Source organism: Aspergillus pseudotamarii, assembly GCF_009193445.1.
Source record: "Aspergillus pseudotamarii strain CBS 117625 unplaced genomic scaffold BDV38scaffold_3, whole genome shotgun sequence".
Lineage (NCBI taxonomy): Eukaryota > Fungi > Ascomycota > Eurotiomycetes > Eurotiales > Aspergillaceae > Aspergillus > Aspergillus pseudotamarii.
This window is the reverse complement of record NW_022475017.1, coordinates 960,852-980,762: the sequence shown is the minus strand read 5'-3', so window position 1 is coordinate 980,762 and position 19,911 is coordinate 960,852. Positions and strand designations below refer to the sequence as shown.

The 19,911-nt window shown below is 49.0% G+C and overlaps 5 protein-coding genes across 5 annotated transcripts; 3 read left to right on the top strand and 2 right to left on the bottom strand.

Moving 5' to 3' along the window:
* Positions 1–274: 274 nt before the first annotated feature.
* BDV38DRAFT_277889 (zinc-binding alcohol dehydrogenase family protein) lies at positions 275–1,395 on the top strand (the record flags this gene model as incomplete). Its single annotated transcript, XM_032058591.1, has 2 exons — positions 275–334; positions 400–1,395. The coding sequence occupies 2 exons, from the start codon at positions 275–277 to the stop codon at positions 1,393–1,395; spliced, it is 1,056 nt and encodes a 351-aa protein (XP_031919146.1).
* A 1,552-nt stretch (positions 1,396–2,947) lies between these two features.
* Positions 2,948–4,033, top strand: BDV38DRAFT_277888 (aromatic alcohol reductase; the record flags this gene model as incomplete). Its single annotated transcript, XM_032058590.1, has 4 exons — positions 2,948–2,980; positions 3,038–3,181; positions 3,251–3,463; positions 3,566–4,033. The coding sequence occupies 4 exons, from the start codon at positions 2,948–2,950 to the stop codon at positions 4,031–4,033; spliced, it is 858 nt and encodes a 285-aa protein (XP_031919145.1).
* Positions 4,034–5,267: 1,234 nt separating this feature from the next.
* On the bottom strand, positions 5,268–6,761 carry BDV38DRAFT_277887 (Hemopexin-like domain-containing protein; the record flags this gene model as incomplete). The annotated part of the gene is made up of 3 exons (XM_032058589.1): positions 5,268–6,174; positions 6,230–6,365; positions 6,419–6,761. 3 exons carry the CDS (start codon positions 6,759–6,761, stop codon positions 5,268–5,270), a joined length of 1,386 nt encoding a protein of 461 aa, XP_031919144.1.
* A 1,653-nt stretch (positions 6,762–8,414) lies between these two features.
* Positions 8,415–9,369, top strand: BDV38DRAFT_277886 (DUF3632 domain-containing protein; the record flags this gene model as incomplete). Its single annotated transcript, XM_032058588.1, has 3 exons — positions 8,415–8,753; positions 8,818–8,881; positions 8,930–9,369. The coding sequence occupies 3 exons, from the start codon at positions 8,415–8,417 to the stop codon at positions 9,367–9,369; spliced, it is 843 nt and encodes a 280-aa protein (XP_031919143.1).
* An 849-nt stretch (positions 9,370–10,218) lies between these two features.
* On the bottom strand, positions 10,219–18,266 carry BDV38DRAFT_277885 (uncharacterized protein; the record flags this gene model as incomplete). Its single annotated transcript, XM_032058587.1, has 2 exons — positions 10,219–17,754; positions 17,823–18,266. The coding sequence occupies 2 exons, from the start codon at positions 18,264–18,266 to the stop codon at positions 10,219–10,221; spliced, it is 7,980 nt and encodes a 2,659-aa protein (XP_031919142.1).
* Positions 18,267–19,911: the final 1,645 nt, after the last annotated feature.

Here is a 19,911-nt window from a genome sequence, read left to right as displayed (position 1 = left end):
AGACTCTATTTGCCCGCGGACCTCCAGGTAGGGTATTCCAGTTCATCCGCTACCAGCGCTCTTCCTCGCTACGGCCTTCCACCTTGGAGGCTGGCTTGGGGTGCGTCCTTGGTCGGGCGCAATTATAAATCCAATGAATGGACGATGGGCCATGGGCATTCCACTAGCCGTAGAAACATCTGGATAGGGTTTTCCGGGTATAAAACCCACGCCTGCCTTCCGCCGAAAAACGCCATCAATTTACTCAATACATTAGAAGAATAATTCCGAAACAATGGACGGCAAGATGAGAGCTTTAGTGACCATTCCGGCAGGCAAAGCAGAAATCCAAGAGGTAGCCTTCCAACCACAACCCAACCCATTGGTGTTATTCTAGCATTTATTGACCCGGCTGTATAGGTCCCCATCCCCAAGCCCCTCCCTGGTCATGCCCTCTTAAAGATCAACGCAACGGCGCAAAGCAATGATCTCAACGGTATCGCCGTGTCCAAACCTGGTGTTATCTGCGGAGATGATTTTGCCGGCACCGTCATCGACCCGAACGGCACAACCCTGCAAAAGGGTCAGCGGGTCGCCGGCTTCGTCATGGGAAGCGATATCGACCCCTGCCGCGGCACCTTCGCTCAATACGCTATGGCGCACCCCGATTATGTCTTCCACGTCCCAGACTCCGTCACAAACGTCGAGGCTGCCTCGATCTCATTGTCGCTCGCAACGGCAACCGTGTCCCTCAAGTGGCTGGAGATTCCAGACGCAACAGATCCTGTGAAGAAGCCCTTTCCCGTCCTTATCTATGGCGCCTCGTCGAGCGTCGGTCTTTTCGCTGTGCAGCTGTGCAGGATGGCCGGGCTGTACGTTATCGCCACGGCGTCCAAGCGCAACCACGAGCTCGTCAAGAGCCAAGGTGCCGATGTGGTCATTGATTACCGGGACGAGGACTGGATTGACCAGGTCAAGAAGGTGGCGGACGTCTGGGGTGGCCTGCATCATGTCTTTGACACAATCAGCACGTACCAAACCACCAAGGCCTGCGTGCAGACCTTCCCGGAAGAAGGTGGGCACATTGTTTGCATCATGGCGCGTACAGCCGAGGAAATTGGCCTACCAGCGAATGTCAAGTTGAACGTTGCGCTGTGCTACACGGTTTTTGGAGAGAACTTGGGGTCCAAGAAAGTGGAACTCTATGAATCGTTCCAGGACACGGAGGGTGCGAGGCCCCAGGATCAGCAGACTTGGAAAGCCTATATGAAGGCCATCCCTAATTGGCTAGAGACAAAGGCTTTGAGGCCGAACCCGCTGCGTTTGCAGGGTGGCTTGGACAATATTCTCGAGGGGCTTGAGCTGCAACGAAAGGGGTTGGTGAGCGGCCAGAAGTTGGTGTATACCATTGACTAGGTTTTATGCCTCTAAATTCCACAAACGATGCCTGTAACTTAGATAGGTTAGCTTATTCTTAGTACAGAGACCTTTTCAAAGAGTCTTGAGTAGAAGTCTTTGCGCATTGAACAAACCAGGTGGTTCTATTCCGACCTACGTTGTCGGCCGCTAGCTGGATACACCACACGAAATTGACCTTCAACGCATTTGTAGATGCAACTGAAGCAGGATGATACTTTTCAGGCCGTATTGCCAGCTTGTTGACACAATGTTTACCCTGTTTAAAGAGCATGTGGCCCTGGATTGCCACCGGGCCTCTTTCTCCAGTGACCTCGGCACTTGTCGCGTTCCTCCTGAATTTCTTTCCTCTTCCAAGCTTTTCGTCATGGCTAGTCTGTTCTGCTATGCCGTAAGCTGTGATGTGATAACTATAGTTAAGTAGTGAAACACCCAATTTTTGCCACGAAAATCTTACATTTGACATTAAATAACTCCCCTAATATAAGAGCAAATATAGCTAGAATTTTTAATATACTATAAAGAAATACCTATACTGTATTCCAGATATATAGTATAAAAGAAAAAAAAAAGGTATATTGATAAAATTCTCTAAAACATACCTACCCGCTAACCCAATATGACGGCCAGCCAGCTAACATCAGCTGACAAGGCTAACTAGCGACGACACAACCTGCCAAGAGTATATGATATACCATCTGCCGGGACACTTCTAAGGATATACCAGATTTAGGAAGGACACTTCTTCCCATGTTTGTAGTTACTCGTGTTGTTTAACATTGTCAATTGGATACCTACATTCGAACATTGCTCGTTTGATTCGCCAAGCCTTACCATCCTTTACGACTGAGTATACGTACTTTAGACCTTGCTTCTATCCTTACTGTGTTTAGTCGATCGATCATTGAACCTCATTGGACTTTTGATTGGGTCATTGGATACCACATCGTCGTATCTTCGGACAGTTGGTTTAGTGTCACCTCGTTAGGACTAGTTGGACTAGTCATTGGAGAGTTCAATCACTAACCCTAGCACGCAGACAGCTTGGAGTGGTTCCAAAGTTTGACATGCACTAATACTTACGACTTCCGAGGACACGCCTGGTGCTCGGCACCAATGCCCGTCAGAAGTGAGAAATCAACTTCCCTCGTGTTCTCAGGAGGCCAGCTGTATTTTGAAACATGCATGTCTAAAGGGAAGGAGTGGAATGTGATGGGAGGTATACGGATTTCGATTCGCTTTGTATGCAACAAATTGGATAATGATATGATCCATAACATGAGATAGCGAAATTTTGGGACCTGAATGTTGCTTGTGGGTCAGAAATAAAATGAGCACATGCGGATAGGGGTTTCTGTGGACAACGGAGAGAGAAACCCGAGTGGGATTCGCCCCTAGTGATACTATATCACTGAGGGCCGTGAGTATTAATCTAAGTATTTGCACTTAAATATCGTTTCCCGATACCGACGCCCATCGTCACTCACGCATCTTCACCCACCCCTTCCCCTGGATCGCAAACAAAAGTAAAGGAGAACCAACATCATCCACCATGTCGGCCATCAAGACCGTCTCTGTTATTGGTGTAGGTGATATCGTCCTGGGACACGCTTTCGCAAAGCTCACGTCCCGTCTTCCCTAGGCCTCTGGCAACATCGGTGCCCCCACCGTGCAAGCCCTCCTGGAATCCGGCTTCCAAGTCACGGCACTAACCCGCGAGTGTTCCACCTCAACCTTTCCTCCCGGTGTCAATGTCAAAAGCGTTGTGTTTGCATCTCTTGACTCCGTGAAGGATGCCCTCACGGAGCAAGACGCTGTTATATCGATGGTCTAAACCGCCAGCTCCGACCAACAGCGTCTGATCGTCGATGCCTGCGTCGCCGTTGGCGTGAAGCGCTTCATCCCCTCGGAGTTTGGGGTCGCTGACTACAAGTCCGGCCTGCCATACCCGGAAATGGCCGGCGCCATCCAGGGCAAGCTTGACCTGTTGGATTACCTCCAGAGTAAATCAGATGCAAACCCAGCATTCACTTGGACGCGGATCTGCACTGGGCTCTTCCTTGAATGGGTAAGTTTTTTGTGCCCACGCTCCTTGAATTGCTATTATTGGTTTATCAATATCTACCCACCACACCCTTTGCCCTTCACAAACTAAGCCCGCGCGCGGCAGGCTCTCACGGTAGGACATCTCCGCTTCGATAAAGCGGCCCACGCCGCCGGCATCTTTGACTCCGGAGACGAACCTTTTCACGTCTCCAGCTACCCTTTCATCGGGAAAGCCATGGCCGCGGTCCTCAGCCGGCCCAAGGAAACAGCCAATCGATACCTTGTCATTGCATCCTTCACCGCCTCACAGAATAAACTGTTACACGTCATCGAAGAGCTTTACGGCCAGTCTTGGACGGTCGAACATCTCAGCGGCACGGAAATAAGGAAAGCTGCCGAGAAAGAGACCAGAGAGAAGGGCCGGGATGCAGGCATTCGGCCGTATCAGGATCTGCTGGCCTGTTTCCTGTATGCTGATGGGATGGGTGCTCATGCGAAGCCGCAGTACACTGACAATAAGCTCTTGGGATTTGAGGAGGACGTGGAGGACCCAAAGGAAACGCTGCGTGAGTGGCTTGCTGGGAGGATCTAAAGGAGCGGCTGCTAGCCGGGTTATATTTATAAGTAAATGCCGCTGCTGGGATGGGCATGTATGCAGCTGCGATGACTTTAGGATAGTCTCAGAGACGTTGAATTCGGTTAGACCTTTTCTGTAGACAATGAATCGGGCACGTGATTCAGCATACCGTTACGTATTTAGGGCTCCTACGGAGGATCATAGCGGCCACTCCGCAACAACAGCTCTTCCCACTAAGTCCATTTACCGCCTAGTATTATATTGTATTACTATCCCTGCCAATATTCAATATTATATAAAAAGGGTCAAGATTTAGATAATCTATATATATTTCTATATAAATTACAAATAAAAGTACAGTAATATATTAAAGAAATCAGAGGAGATATCTTCCACCCTTATATAGGCCATATAATAATATGTGCTAAATTTTATCATCTTTATTCTATCAAGTCACTAAGATACTGAAGCATCAAATAAGGCTAATTTGTACGGAATAGAGAGTTGACGCCTGCGCAATAAAGCCTCATATTGACCGATCAAATCGGAATAAATGCCGCCTGTAACAGAACAAGCTCACTTACTAAAACTTGCTAGAAAACGGGTTCGGCCGTCCATCCGTCAAACAATGGAATCAGTTGTGGAAACACGTCGACAATGTATGAATCACCCCAAGCGGACGAGGGTTTTTTCAAGGACAATGATTTCAGCAAAGCCCTGCCGTTGTCTTGCTGATTGTGGAGTAGTCATTGCCTGAGGCAACCAGCATTACACCACATTGATGAATCGACCTGTCGTGAGTATTTAATCTAGTGCACAAGGGGGACAACAAGCCAGCTCGATCAGTTTTGAGCCCGTGTCGGCAGCTTTAGATTTAAGCCACAAAGGAAAGGAAAGGGGATGGAATTGGTTTTAGCGCTATATTATTGACCCTAAGCGAGCGATCTGACGGCTAATATCCATTCATTAGCATCCCATCCTAGAGCCTGTTATGATGAAGCTGAACAGAGGATATTCGTTGTGGCGATCGCAGTGAGAAAAACAAGGTCTACCGAGAAAAGGACTATTCATTCTATCGAAGGAAGAGCTCTCTTTCCCGATGTTACGAAATGACGAAGACCTGGCTTCTGTGCGATATGTATATATATGGCAGGGAAACAAGAAATATCAGACACAAGAGAGAACATATTACGCCCCACTGGAAAAAGCCCTAGGATGAGTTCAAGTGTCCGACCCTCAATTGGCCCATTCAAGCCCCCGTACGCTTGTGTCGTCGACTGAAGGGCGTGTTCTTCAACCCTGGCCACCCTGAAGCGATTGTCTTTTGAACGTGAATGCGCTCATCTTCAGTCGAGTAACGAACGTACTCATTACCCTTGAAGAACCAATATTCTTCACTGGTGCCAGTCTTGACTGCGGCGTCAATATCACGGACAAACGGGGTGTCCTTCAATCCTGGCCATCCATCGACAATCTTCTTTCGGAAATGAATCATTTCGTCGTCGGTTGAATAGCGGACATACTCATCCCCTTTGAAAAACCATAACTCTCCACTCGTCTCGCTTCTGATCACCGCATCAATGCCTTGGATGAATGGCGTGCCTTTCAGTCCCGGCCAGCCTTCAACAATCTTCTTTCGGAAATGGATCCTTTCACCATTCGTAGAGTAGCGAACATATTCATCTCCTTTGAAGAGCCAATATTCATCCGAGGTCCCAGTCTTGACCGCGGCGTCAATGTCTTCACTGAATGGAGTATTGCGAAGTCCTGGCCATCCATCGACAATCTTCTTTCGAAAATGAATGCTTTCGTCATTGGTTGAGTAGCGGATGTATTCGTCGCCCCGGAAAAACCATACTTCTCCATTGGTTCCAGTCTGAACGCCTGCTCCAATCCGTTGCTTCGACTGACAGAGTCTGCGGAGCGCATCCGACGCATCTCGCCGGGCCAGGCCAAAGTCAAGCTGTATAGCCCTGCGGCTCTCATCATGCGTGTGGGGAACCCCCTCACACACACTGTCGTCAACATCAGGAGAGATAGTGGTGGTAGAAGCTACTGCAGCAGACTCGGGGCACAACTCAAACCCTCCACGGTTCCCTGGCGGGTGTCGGATGAACCCGGCTAACTCGACCTGGCCATTGCTGGAGATTGCACCTCTGGCAAAGCTTTGATCAGCATTGGAACATTAAACGAGGAAGGGATTGTACTTACAAGATTCGGACAGCACCGGGGCTACCGCCACTATAGATCGGCTCGGTAGAAGGCAGGAGAGGAAATTCATATAGTTGAGTATCTTCAAATCCTGGGAACGGGAGTCTTTCGTAGTTATTAAACACGTGAGGATACCCTTTTCACTAGAGGTCAGTATACTCCCATCGTGTTCGACAGCTGTATACGTACTGGCACGGCCCACGAGCTCCTGTCTAAGCCAGCGGCGTTGCAGCTCCTTCAATGTCCTTTCGATATTCTCCGGTGTCTGAGCTGGTCTTGGAGTCGTCTGGCGCTTGCCAATCAGTCCGACTGGACATGCGTCTACCCCTCCATTGCCATCGAGGATACTATACTCGTCGTCCTTTGAAGGGGGCCGCGTGATCTGCGTTTCACCATCTCCAGTCGCATCGACGAATTGGACATGCTCGTCTGCCCTCTTCACGATGTTACTTCTAGCTTGGTCTGCAATGAGCTGGCCAGGTAATGCTGACACTACAGCCCCAAAGGCAGCAAGCCAGAAAAAGGGACGCATAGTGAAAGGTCAAATCCTACTGTCACAGGCGGGGGAAGATTGGTTGGGAGGATGGTCTATGAAATTTTAGGTACGTATCGCACGGGTTGACTGCAGTATATATAGGCTCCGTGAAGACTATTCAAGTGAGCCAGCATTTCTTACAGGCCATATATCAGAGAGAGCCCAGTTCTGAATCAAAGCCCAGTTCTGAATCAAAGCCCAGTTTCTAGAACGGGCCATCTCCATGCCTCTTCAGATTCAACCTAAACAAAAACCTGCTCTATTTCCCAGAACCTTAGCGTGTCTGTAACTTCGTGAAACTACCTCAAAATGTCTCTATGTCAGGCCACTAACTCACCGCAGCGGAGACCTGATAAATCACATGGGTCAATGTACCCTTCAGGCCTATCGGATCCGGAAGGCAATGATAGCAGTATTTTTACTTTGCGCGTGTTTCTGTTGTTGGTACCCTACAGTCTCAGCCTCCTGGAAGGCACGGCACTTGGCATGCGGTCTAGAATGCAGCTCTATGTTATGGAGTGTGGCTAAGGTGGATGGCATTTAGGGGAATCAGACATTAATTTACTGGCTACCACCCGAATTGCCCCACTACAGATCGACTGTGGCGCGATATAAGTGCACATCTATCCATTAAGGGCTGCAGGAAACCCTGCAGTAGCTTGCGTACATTTCGTAACCTGCATTATCTGTTTATTAAGGTGTACTCACAGGAAACTTGGCAACTCAAAATAAGTTTACTATTGCTATAACATCATGGCGCATCTCCTAAGGTTCCACAATTGTCAGATACGAAGTCAAGCCCTAGTCTCATAACGAATGTAGTGTAATGAATGGCGTCTCTGACAGACTCAGCTGAACTGCTTATCTGCACATCACACATGGCTAATGGAAGTGAGGGACAGTCACTTCTCTTGAATATCTAGTCAGTATCCGATTAATGCGGTCATATCTGAGAGAATAACAGTTAGCAGACGAATACCTCGATGTAGTAATATCCTCGACATGCCAAGCACTTTAGGCAATAAAATTTCGAGGTTAAACGGTCTGGAAAACATTGTCTGTGGGTCTCGTCGATCCTGCCATAGCCAAGCCCTGATCCAATGCCACACCGTCGCAAACTTCTAGCCAAACGCGATCCCATGGGAGACAAGAGGTTACATCAGATCGAAACAGTTGGATTTCGGAGTGATTTCGTCGCCTATCGGGTTTCCGGTAGTGCCTTGATGACAGGCCACCCCAACGACAGCTGAGGAGTGGTGGGTCTGGATGAAACAACTATTGGTGAATTTATAACTTAATTTCTTGGGCTTGTCGTGTCTTAGGCCTCATTCTGCGCAAAGGCAATTAAGGTTAGATAGCTGGGTTACCGCCGATATTTACCAACATGAATGCTATGATCTCAACCACTGTGGATTCGCTAAGGGTATTTCCTGTTTCTAGGCGCTCTAGACAATTGTGATTACAACATCAAGGTTTGGAGTGTCGCTGTCTGGGCTGTCGGAACCTTCATAGAGCCTAGTCCAATACCAAACTACAAAGGTCTACCCGTGAGCCCAGACAACCGACAATTCGCGTGCTCTGAAACCTTTTCTTGAGCAAAAGTCGAGACACATATTTTCACCCCTGGAACGAGAGGAAGAATTGTTAACAATGTCGATCAGCCTCTCCTTACAAACCCTCATCCATGAGGACACAGACGTTGTTGAACAAAAAGTGATTCATACTCTCGAAGGTCTTCTTCATAGCTGCGATGCGGATTCTATTCGAGTAGCTACGGAGGAAATTGACAAGCTTAATCCCGCAAGGCACTCAAAGAAAGCACATGAAGAAGTCCAGGAGGACGAACTTGAGGAATTTCTCTGGCTGGTGTGGGATGTCTTTATCCGTCTTGCCCGGCAAGTTCCCCACACTCACCCCTTTCAAGACCGCATGGTAGACCTTGTGGAGGCTCTTACACTCTTGCCTCCATTGAGCGTTGATATTTGGCAGGTGGGCTATCTCTACATCATGTTAATTACAAAATGCACTTGGTCTAAGTATTGACTATGTATAGTCGACTATTCGTCTCTGGGCGGATCTACCTTTGCTCGGTCCCAGCATGAGAGAAGCTTGGGTTGGTGAGTTTAATAATTAGCCTTTCCTTGGGTCATTGCTCACACGAATAGCACCCCCATCCACTGAGGGCCCCATTGAAAGTCATGAGGCAGAGAAGTGGATTAATTTGAATGCGTTTGCCGCGCGACTTCTTAAGCTCGACGCAATATCATGGACCGTCTTTGGTATATGGGAACTCCGGGAAGCCCTTGAAGAGCCGTCTGAGATTCTCGGGAGCGGATTTCATGTCAGAGCCGCAGCAGAATGGATCAAGCACAGTGGTGTATACCTCTACGAGGCAGCGATTCATGGGACAGGAGGCCATGATGAATGCCTCTCGGCTGCAACAGGATCTCTATATCATGGCACCAATGTGGTGTGCCTTAAAAGGTGGAAATTTTGGAAGTGTCGCTTTGGTTATATCGGCGAAAAGGCTGGCGATTGTACCAAACAAGTTGCTCTGAGAGCTAGCAGAGAGATGGAATTGATAGAGCAAGAATGTACAACTTAACGCATGCTAGCATACTAGCATTGAGTCGTCTAAACGCGTATATGGTTATGGAGCTGGAAATAGTTCATTCTCCTACCAAAGGCTTTATTATTGCTTGTGCGCCGACTTCTTCCAAGCAGGGTACATGGATATGGAGGAATCCTGGTCACTTTGTGCTGTAGAATATCCCTTCGCCTCCACGGTGATAAGCTTGTAACTCTAATGGGAAGCCAGGATGATTCTATTTAACCGTGGATGATCATTATAATTTCTATACTCTAGTACCTGCAACCTCTGGGATAGAAGTCAGGATCCGGCCCTCCCAGTTCACCTCTCCAGTCTCTCCTCGAAAGTCCCGTTTTGGCTAGGAAGAATGCGCTTTTGGGCGTTGATTGACGCCCTCATTCACCCTGATTATCCACCTAACCATGCAGTATTCCGTCTATTGATTCGAGGGAGCTATTGGACCTCGTGGAGCAAACAAGACGGAGCTTGGTAACGCTCTGACACAATTAATATTTGTTGCGCTAGGTCTCGCTACATAATAGATTAATATTTTAATATAACTCAGAGTTTATTGAATCTCAAAATCTTCCCAGTTTAAATATAGTTTAAGATAGCTAAAATCAAAGCTTCAAGGGGGTCAGAAAACTATCTTAATTCTATATAAAATCTGACCCCCGTAACTGTAACCCCCCAACGTCCGTCTTGGTTCTCGTAATAAGCTCCGTGGCTTCTACATATGCATAGTATCTCTGGAAGGCAAATAAGACAAGATATCACTTCCTCTATCCGGCCGCAAGTGTTTATTCCACTACACTCGCACGCAACCATGTCCATCTCTTCGTCGAGCAAGTATCATGGCCTAAGTCACGAGTCTCCTATAATGTGATTCACCTCCTGTCCAATACTTTCCAAAAGCGTCTGTGCCTCAAGTGTCGTCATTGAGTTTACGTCGTAGTCAACCTTCCAATGCAGCTCACCACCGGTTTCGTTGTAGTTGACCTCCAAGTATATATTTTTCTCACAAGGGAGCCAATGATACTGGAACTTGTCAACAGACGTTGCACTGGCCAGCGGCCGTTCAGCGATTAAGTGATTCTCGAAACCAATGGGTAACGGGGTCAAAAGAGGATCAGTCGCATCTCGGGTTGAATTGTCCGTGGATTTACTGAGGACTATATTGAGAAGGACATTGAATTCTGGGTCGTTGCCAAGTTCCTTCATTCTCTGGCGGAGCTGACGGAGACTGGTCTGGTCATGGATAGCACGTTGGCCTAGATCATGCTGTATAGCCTCGAGGGCCCCGAGCAGAGGGCGGGTAAGGGCATCTGGTATCACAAACGGTAACATATTCACAGTCGGACCTGCTACACGGTGTATCTCCGGATATTCACTTGAACGCCCGGATTGAAAAAGACCAAAAGTAGGATGAGTCACATCTGCGATGCGTGCCAAGCTACGACCGACAGCTAGTAACACAAGACAGGGCACGGAAACACCAATCTGGTGGCACCAATCTTCCACAATCTTAAGATCTCGAGGGTAAATGAGCTGAGATGAGAGGAGTTGCGAGGGATTCCCGACGCTGAGGATGTTACTTCCCAACACTGTACGCTGGCCAGCCTCGATTGCCGGCTTCCAGTAAGCATCGGCAAGTTTAGAACCGGCTGTCTGCTGGGCATGATGCACAAAAGCCGTGAAGTTACTATGGGGTACGAGGGGGGTGTTGAGGTACGAGGCCTCTAGGTCTCCGATCAACATCGGGATCGTCCAGGCGTCGTACAATGCGTGATGTAGTGTGAGTAGAAGAACGTCCGAGTCTGTGTGCTGTACTAGGCAAAGGCGAACCGGAGGCGTGAAGAGATCAGACGGACTGCACGTAATCTTGCGAGTGAGGCCTTGGATTTCCGATTGGAGATTTCCCGTAGATGGCTGACTCTCCACGCAAAGACCTCTATTTGCCTTGGCCGGCTTGCATACCACCTGCACTATCTCTACTGCAGAAATGGCGGCAAATAATGTTCGAAGAATGCTATGTCGGCTTTGGAGCAGTAGCCAGGCATGCTCTAATTTCTCTGGGTCCAGTCGGACGCGGCTTGTAAATGCAAATGTAAATTCCCACAGTCGTCGACCGCTACCGAGCCAAGAAGATATGTAGAACATCTGACCACTCAGACAGGGCAAGACGGCCTCGACATCATCTTCCCCTAAAGACAAGGCAGTCAATGCTTGTTGTTTTGCATCTGCACTGATAGTAGATCTGCTGCCATCAGTGATATTCTCCGGCAGGACAGAGGGTGTTTTTATCTTGTCGGCGGCAATCATCGCAATTCCTTGGACCGTTCTTCCCTGAAGGATGTCACTGACTGAGAGTTTTAGTCCAGCCTCTCGGCTCTTAGCACTGATATCTATGGCTAAGATAGAGTCCACGCCGAGCGCAAAAATGCTGCTGTCCTCGTGGAGCTGATCAATCGGTGTTTTGGTAACCATCGCGATAATTGCTTTGATGATTATAGCATGGTGCTCTAGACTTCGAATATCTGTAGGCTGTTTGTCTGCATCCTGGATAGAACCAGTAGCCAGAGGTAGAGCCCTGAGCTCAGACGGAAAGCTCAGCACGGGGGCATCCGGATGGGAAATGATATTCTCCAAACCACGAGCTAAGGTCTGTAACCAGGCATCCAGATCGCCGCCATTTGATAGAAGATCACGGGACGATGCACGTACAACAAGAAAGTCTGACCTCTGTTCAAATTCCACATTCAATCTATAATGAGGAGTGTCTGGTGCACGATCAGAAAGGTACGGCTGGAAAAGGGACGTAGGGTCTTGGTTCCCTGATTTATTGAAAGTAAAGAGAGTCTCAAACAATGAGGAAGCCTCACTCTGGTTATCTAGCCGCCAGTCTTTCTGGACTACACTCAGTGGTGCATGCTGATGACTCTGGGCGTCCGCAGAAAAGCGTTGGATGTGACGCAAGACTGACCGGGTACTTTGAAGAATTGGATCAAGTACCAAGCGAAACGGCACTGTGTTGAAAAGTGGACCAATTATCGGTGCTGTAGCATCGATATTTAGTCCTCGTCCAGAAACTACATGACCGAATATCACATCCCGCTGGCCCAACAGTGTCGCCAAGGACCGACCAAAGGCGAGAAGAGCAACAGTCTGCAACGTAACTTCAAGACAGCGGCATTGATGCTGCAAAGTAGTGACAGGAGTCTGCACAGTAGCCTCAGCCCATTGGACACAGGGTTCTATTGCAGCAGTTGGTGGGAATGGCACTTTACAATACCGGTAGCCTTTGACAGTTTCAGCCCAGAATTTCACGGACGATTTCTCGGTACTTGTGATCTTGCGTGCTGCAGAGGCAAATGACCCAACGTGGTTTGACAGACCTCTATACGCATTATCTACACACTCAAAAAGCAGTGGCAAAGAAAAGCCATCGTAGAGGCAGTGGTGCATGGTCACAACCATCAGCCGTTGGGAGATCCCAGTCAGGATTGTGACAAGCCACGGCGGCCTCTGAAAGCTTTTGATGTCGGGGTATGCTACACGCTGTGATATTTGTTCAATCGCTTCAGACAGTGATTCGACAGCAGGTTGATGCAACCATTGTATAAGAGAGTGTTGATGGACCGCAGCCTGGAAATAATGACTCGCCTTCTCCCTGTGGAATGTCGTTCGCAGAATATCTGCTACTCCAACAACCTCTTGCCACGCACTTGCCAACTGTTCAAGATCGACTGAGTCGTCTAAGATGACTGCATGATGGTGAACATAACCCTTGCCCTCAGAGCTCAGACATTGGCCAATCATTGCTGTCTGCAAAGGTGTACAGCGGTATGTTTCGACAATCCCGTCGTCTTCATCGAATAAGTCAATGCTTATACTGGGATCCGAAGTGTCCTCCTTCACTGGTGCTATGGATGGCACAGCGTTGCACTTTTGCAGATAATTATGAAGAGCACCAATCGAGGGATACCGGAGAATATCACTAGACGACGCTTTGAGGCCTTTTTCCTGTAAGCGGCGAGCCATGCGGATTGTAATAACTGAGTCAACTCCCAATGCAAAGAAAGAAATATTCTTTGAAATCTGGGATTCAGGAAGCCCGGTAATCTCAGACACGACTGCGCGGATTTGTGTTTCCCATTCAGTCCAGCAGGCTTCATCCCATTTTGACTCGTCTCGCTCCTGTGGCCGGGATCTTCCTTCATTTTCAACCATAAAATCCCCGTTTGAAATCAACCCTTGGAGAATGATGCACATGACGTCGATCAGCCCTCGACCGCTATCCGAGAGACAAGAGCCACGGGTGACTCTCAACCGCAAAGTCACCGTGTCTGGCTCCGGTTCCGCTTTGATTTCTAACGCAAGGGGGTAGTCGGCCGGCATGACGCTATCCATTTCCACCAGCATCGCATTTGCGGGTGATGTTGGGGCAGTTGCTATATAGGAAAACATAGAGTTGAACAATGGGCCAGGGGCTTTCGCATACCGCTGAATGTCGCGGAGTGCCGTATGCTGATACGGTAGCGATGCGAGGCTAGTCTGAGTATGAGCCTTGATCAGGCCAACTAGACTAGACAATCCAGAAGGAAGCTGAAGTCGACTGGGAACAGTAGTCACAAGGGGAATCAGCATCTCTTCAACTGACTCGACCGGTATGCTTCGGCCGTTCATGATCCGGCCAAATATCACATCCGTCTCAACCAAGTACCTTGCCAATGAGATTCCCCAGATGGTTTCCAAGATAATCGCGGTGGTGGTGGATATTTTGGAAGCAACTTTAGAGATCATGGAAAGCTTGAAAGGTAATTCCTCTGTGATTATATTGTAAGAGATATCAGAGGGACTGTCAGTCTTCACGATAGTGGGAAGAGCGCCAGTGAGGTAGCTAGACCAGAATCGTTCGGCTGCTTCTTCGGGAGCTGTGACGAAATACCTATAAAGAGGGGCGAGGTCTCTGGTGTGCAAGGCTGTCTTCCCAGTGTAGTGATGGTATAACCGGTCAAGCAAGACGTCCATACTGGCACCGTCGAATATGGAATGGTGAATGGACAGCATCAACCACCCCGACAGGGCATTGTTGCTTGACGCAGCAGCTACAATATGAAGTGGGGCTTCGCTCTCGATCTTGCGAATGATCCTGGTTGCGACTTCGGTTTGCCGATTTCTGAAATAGACTTGGGCCGCTTCTTCGTCCGCAACAGCAACCTGTTCCCAAGATATCTTTGCCGCCCGAGGCTTCAGGACCACTTGGATGACCTTGTCGTCCATGACATGAAAGCATGTGCGCAATATTTCGTTCTCATGTATCAGATCTTGAAATGCTAACCTCAACTCCGGTAGCACAATGTCGGGACCTATTCGACACATGATATGATTGACATACAGAGCGCTCAGACTACCCATGGAGCTGGACACAAGACTCGCCTGAAGGGGCAAACACGGTCGGACGACAGCAATCGAGGAGTTTGGAATGTTCTTTTGCAACTTTCGGAAGGATTGATCAAGGTACTCCAAGCGGCGCGAAGCTTCAGCTAGCTGGTCCGTCGACAAATACTTGCTAGACTGCAGGTCGCCGCCTGCACGAGAAAGTGGCAAAGATGCTAGCTGTGCCAGCGTAGGGTTACCAAGGATATCCGCCGCTGCACACTGGTAGCCCGCCTCTCGCATCTTAGCAGCGACGCTAAGAGAACTGAGACTATCAATTCCTAATTGAAAAATACTGGTTGTCTTCGTCACCGTGCTGCGGTCTATTGACACTACCGAGCAAAGGATGTCACGAATCTTCTCTTCATTTGTCGTCAATGACGCAGAACCAGCATGTAAGTCTGGCTCGGGCACCCTGGCCGCGGACATTCGGGTTTGCAGGAGGAGGTCCGATGCCGGGATCCTTTCATAAAGAGCCACCAGACGGCGATTGTCAGCTTTACCCGAGATCTGGATGGGTATGAAGCTGACGGGCAGCAAAACACTAGGAACCATATAGACTGGCAGTTCTTCACGGCAACGCTCTAGAATTCCCGGTACCCAGGCCTGGTATTCAGCCTTTAAAAACGCTGGCTGCGTTTTAAGATCGCCCGGTCGATCACTCGAAGGGCTTATGAAGGCCACCAACTGCGGACGTTTTGTGATCGGGGAAGGGGTCACCATCGAAGTAACATTTACTGGGCGATCCGCACATCGACGGACGGCTATGGATACCTCCTCGAGCTCCAGACGTTGGCCACGGACTTTGGCTTGACTATCCCGTCGGCCCAGGTACTCAATACAGTTATTCGCCATCAAACGTACTATATCCCCAGTACGATACATTCGTTGGCCGCGATATTCGGTAAAGCCTTGCGCATCGGGCCTGCAGTGGTAACCATTCGCAACTAAGTCCCCTGTCACGCAGAGCTCTCCTGCCTGACCTCTCTTGACATAATTTGTTGTTTCCAGCTCAAAAACGTGAATCGTGATGTTGCCCACGGCGGTCCCAATATTGCGCACTGTAGATGTTGCTGTGACCGTGTGGCTAGACATCCCGATTGTGACTTCAGTAGGGCCGTATGCGTTTACCAGCGCAATACATGGTTTGCCGACGAACCTTTCAATGATCGTTTCCGAGATCTTCTCCCCTCCAACTCCCAGATATCGCAGGTCAGGTAACTGCTCGGCGCTCACCCCTGTGTGTTCGAGGAGGGAGGGCACGAACCCGGCATGGGTTATCCTAAATCGTCTGAGAACCTGTAGTAAATTATCCAGAATCATGGTCCGTGGTGCGGTGACCAGGCGAAGCCCATGGCGCCAGCCTAGCACCATCTCGCAGATGTGCACATCAAAGGCTCGACTAGCGTGCGCGAGATAGCTGCCCTTGCCCTTCAATTCCAGGGTGTCTGGCACATCCCGGCAGATATACTCCGACTGGGCTTCAGTAAAGGCGGATAGATTTCCCCGGCTGACGAGGACTCCTTTAGGCATCCCAGTAGATCCAGAGGTATAGAGAAGGTAACAGTTATCAGTTGGTTTTGCAGTGACAATTGTTAATGCTTCAGCGTTGTCCAGCTCTTCAAGGAATCGGTGATCGTTGATATCGATCACCCGGCAGTTGTCTGGAGGTATGAGGCTTGTCGCAGTATCCTTTTCGGTAAATAGGGCAGTAGCACCACTGTCGCTTAACAAAAACATCTGGCGAGTCTCAGGAAGATCTTCCGCGATGGGAACGTAGCAATTACCGCTTTTCCAGATGGCAAGTACCAGTGCGTACGCTATGAATGAGCGGCCTAGACAAACCGCGATGACTCGATTGCACCAGCCTTGGTTGGCGAGCCATGTGCAGAGCCAATTAGATGTCTCAGAAAGCTCACCGTACGTCCATTTCTTGGATAGTACATCATCGTCGCTAATTGCTTCTATGACATCCAAGGCAACCCAGCTGGGATTCGACGCCGCCCAGTGGTCGACCCAATGAGAAGGGGATAGGTGAGGGGCCTGTCGGAGCTTCTCACTTACCAGTGGTGAGTGTGAGGAAAGAAGGTCTTCTGGAAATGCCTGGGTCAGGTCCTGAAGTGATTCAGTGGGCCGAGCAAGTATGGCCGTCACCAAGGCGTCTATATGGCGCAATACCAGCTCCAGGTGAGATGCATCCATCAAATCCTGTCTAGCGGAAAGAGTGCAAGACGGCATTCCTTGCTTTGAATGTTCAAGGCTTAACCCAATAGAGACTATTGAAAATTCCGATCTTGTACCATCTTCTTCAGCCCTTTCGCCCTCATCGGATCCCACCTCCTGATGGTACGTAAAGAAGGCATTGTACGGGACCTGGGATGAAGGGCAATTAAGAATTTCCAGAAGACAATCTGGGGACACATTCTGCACTCTGGCTATCCTCGTGAGAGAATTATCAATCTGGCGTATCAAGTCTTCAGCTGTAGGCTGAGAAACAAAGATTGGGACAGGTATAGCTGTGTCCGGTTGTGTTGGCTCGACGTCCACCGAAACTCTCTCCCCTATTAGCACCTTATCGGACTCGAGGTATTCGGCGAGGGTATATGCAAACGCTGCACGAACCACCGAAGCCATTGACTGCAGCTGGAGTCGTTGTGCTAGAGACTCGAGCTCTTCCCAAGTTGTCCCCATGGCAAGGCTTTGCGACAGAATAGGAAGAGTCGTTGATGTGACTGTCACGCGTTCACAAGAGAGAGTTGGAAATTGCCTTTCTGGGATAGTGACGAAGTCTTGTAGTTCCCTGGTCCAGAATTGTGTACCATCCTCTTCTCCTTCAATACATTCTAAGTATACCTCCATCTGCCGACCAATGCTAGATATATCTGCTCCGCATTTCAGATCTGCTTGATACTTGAACTCTGCGCACGACGATTCAAGATTGACGTATAACGCAAATCGGACCTAGTAAGAAGTAGACGAATTGTTAGCCAAGGGGCCTTGACGTGGAGGGACGTACAATTCCTACTTACAGAGCTCTCCAGATCAATGTCAATTTCTCCCGCACGCATGAGCCAGAGCCCAAACTCCACTGTCTCTGACCTCTCGGTACAATCCTCCAAGGTGGCCTCGAACGCTTCCCACTCTGGCATGGTATCGTCTGTTCCACATTTTGCTATGACTACACCACGTTTGGCAGTCGATCCTTCGTCGTCTGCAGTTATCCAAAACGCAATGTGATTCTGACCAGTCACAGCCATGATCGCGCGAGTGTAATTCTGGATCAGGGACTCTGTGCCGCGTTCATTGTGCAGGTAGTTTAAACGACCGATTTCCAATCGTTTCATACTACGATCAATAGTCAGGCCATGGGCGCAATCTGTCGGCGGCGTTGGACGTCTAGTGACCGGGAGTTGCATCTGTCGCCACTGCGCTGCTGGTTGCAGATCGGGTAGTGCCTTTACCTCTGGTGACATTTTAGACTCGTGAAAGGGGGGGTATTCTAACTATCGCCAAAGATTGTGTACTCGCTTGCTGTTACAAGATATCAAAGATGAGAGCTAACTAAGTCCCCCTCTGTGAAACTGTATATCACTCGACCGTCCGTCGCCATCACTCACCACTACGCAGTCTTACTTCCGAGTTAGGCGCGGAAACTGTAATCCCCACCCATTGCCTAGCGTCACGCCCTCGTTCCTGCGGCCGTTGGTAAGAGTAGCAACCGGGAGCAAGAGGCCCCTATGAAGAACGAACAGTATTTGCCGCTTTCCGTTGGTAGAGGGTGTGTTCGTAGCATGGAGTCGAATGATGCTGGAATTCGGACCCTGATGCCTTGGCGTATTGGTGGTAATTTTCAAAACCCCTGGAAACGTCGAAACTTACACGGTATATAGTATCTGTAAAGCAGCAGGAAAATGGATCTTGTCCGAGACATCAAATCTTGGCAGCACCGAGTACTTGCAATATTTTCCGGTAGCGCCGTCAATTCAGGAAATTGGTCATCACATCCTTCCCAATGTGGCCTCCAGTAAGTCCAATAGAGCGAAGCATCCGATTCGACTTGTGTTCGCCATTTCACCGAACCGTCATGGCGCAACTCACTACAAATTCCACGTAGTTCGCTGTTTCCAACCAGCCCCATTGGAGAACCCCCAAATGACCATATACCTAGTAGATCTAAACGCTACTCTTGGATGACATTCTAGTACAAACGGCAAAGAGAAAAGTCTCCCTATGGTGCTTAGTTTCCTTTGAAGTGGGCGCTGGCAGTTTCATGTAGAGCTTTACGGAGTGAAGAGACTCATTAGGGCCGATACCAGGGTTAGCAATCAGCGGATTGATACCAGACGTACGCTAAATTGTCTTGCTATCGGATCCACGCTAACGTGGAAAGATTCTCCATCAACAGAGCTGCTAATGTCCACAGGAAACGCTAGGTTTTTTATCCAGCGTTACATCGCTGCGGCACTAGTGGCGGGCATGATTCCTAGTAGAGCTTGGGACACATTAGTTGGGAGTTATCAGATTAGATTGATAGGGGTTGTTGGTCCACTCCTTGCTATCTGATATGATAAACTGATTGGCGGTCCCGGCTGCAACAAGGGTCCCTGGGCCCTGATTTAGCTAGTCCCCAGTTATGTCCACTTCCCGCCAAGCTCTGGCTATGATCCCGGTATTACATGTGTATTTCGCCTGGTCACACGTCTATCATACGATACGTGAATTATTGCGCTAGCTGAGGCTTTGGTACGTACCCATCTTCGGGCATTGGCGGCTACGATACCCAGAATCGTAGCTTTCGAAGCATTTCCTATGGAGTTCACGGTCCGCTTATACCGTCTGTGCGCCAAGAGGGCTTATATAGACACGGCTGAGTCGTAGTGTGGATTGGCAGGGTTGTTGACACATTCATATGCCCAGAATCTTCTATTCCAGCTTGAATTGTGGATGATATCAATTCACGTGTTGGATAGCATAACGTAGCATCGTCCCTCTGTTCCTAAGATTGGATATCTTCCTGTACCGGTAATTTTCAATTCCTTGCTTTCATCACAACTAGCTAGTCTTGTCGGTCGGTCAAATCTTGATGTCGCGTGGTTGCAGTCCCGGACCACGCCGATG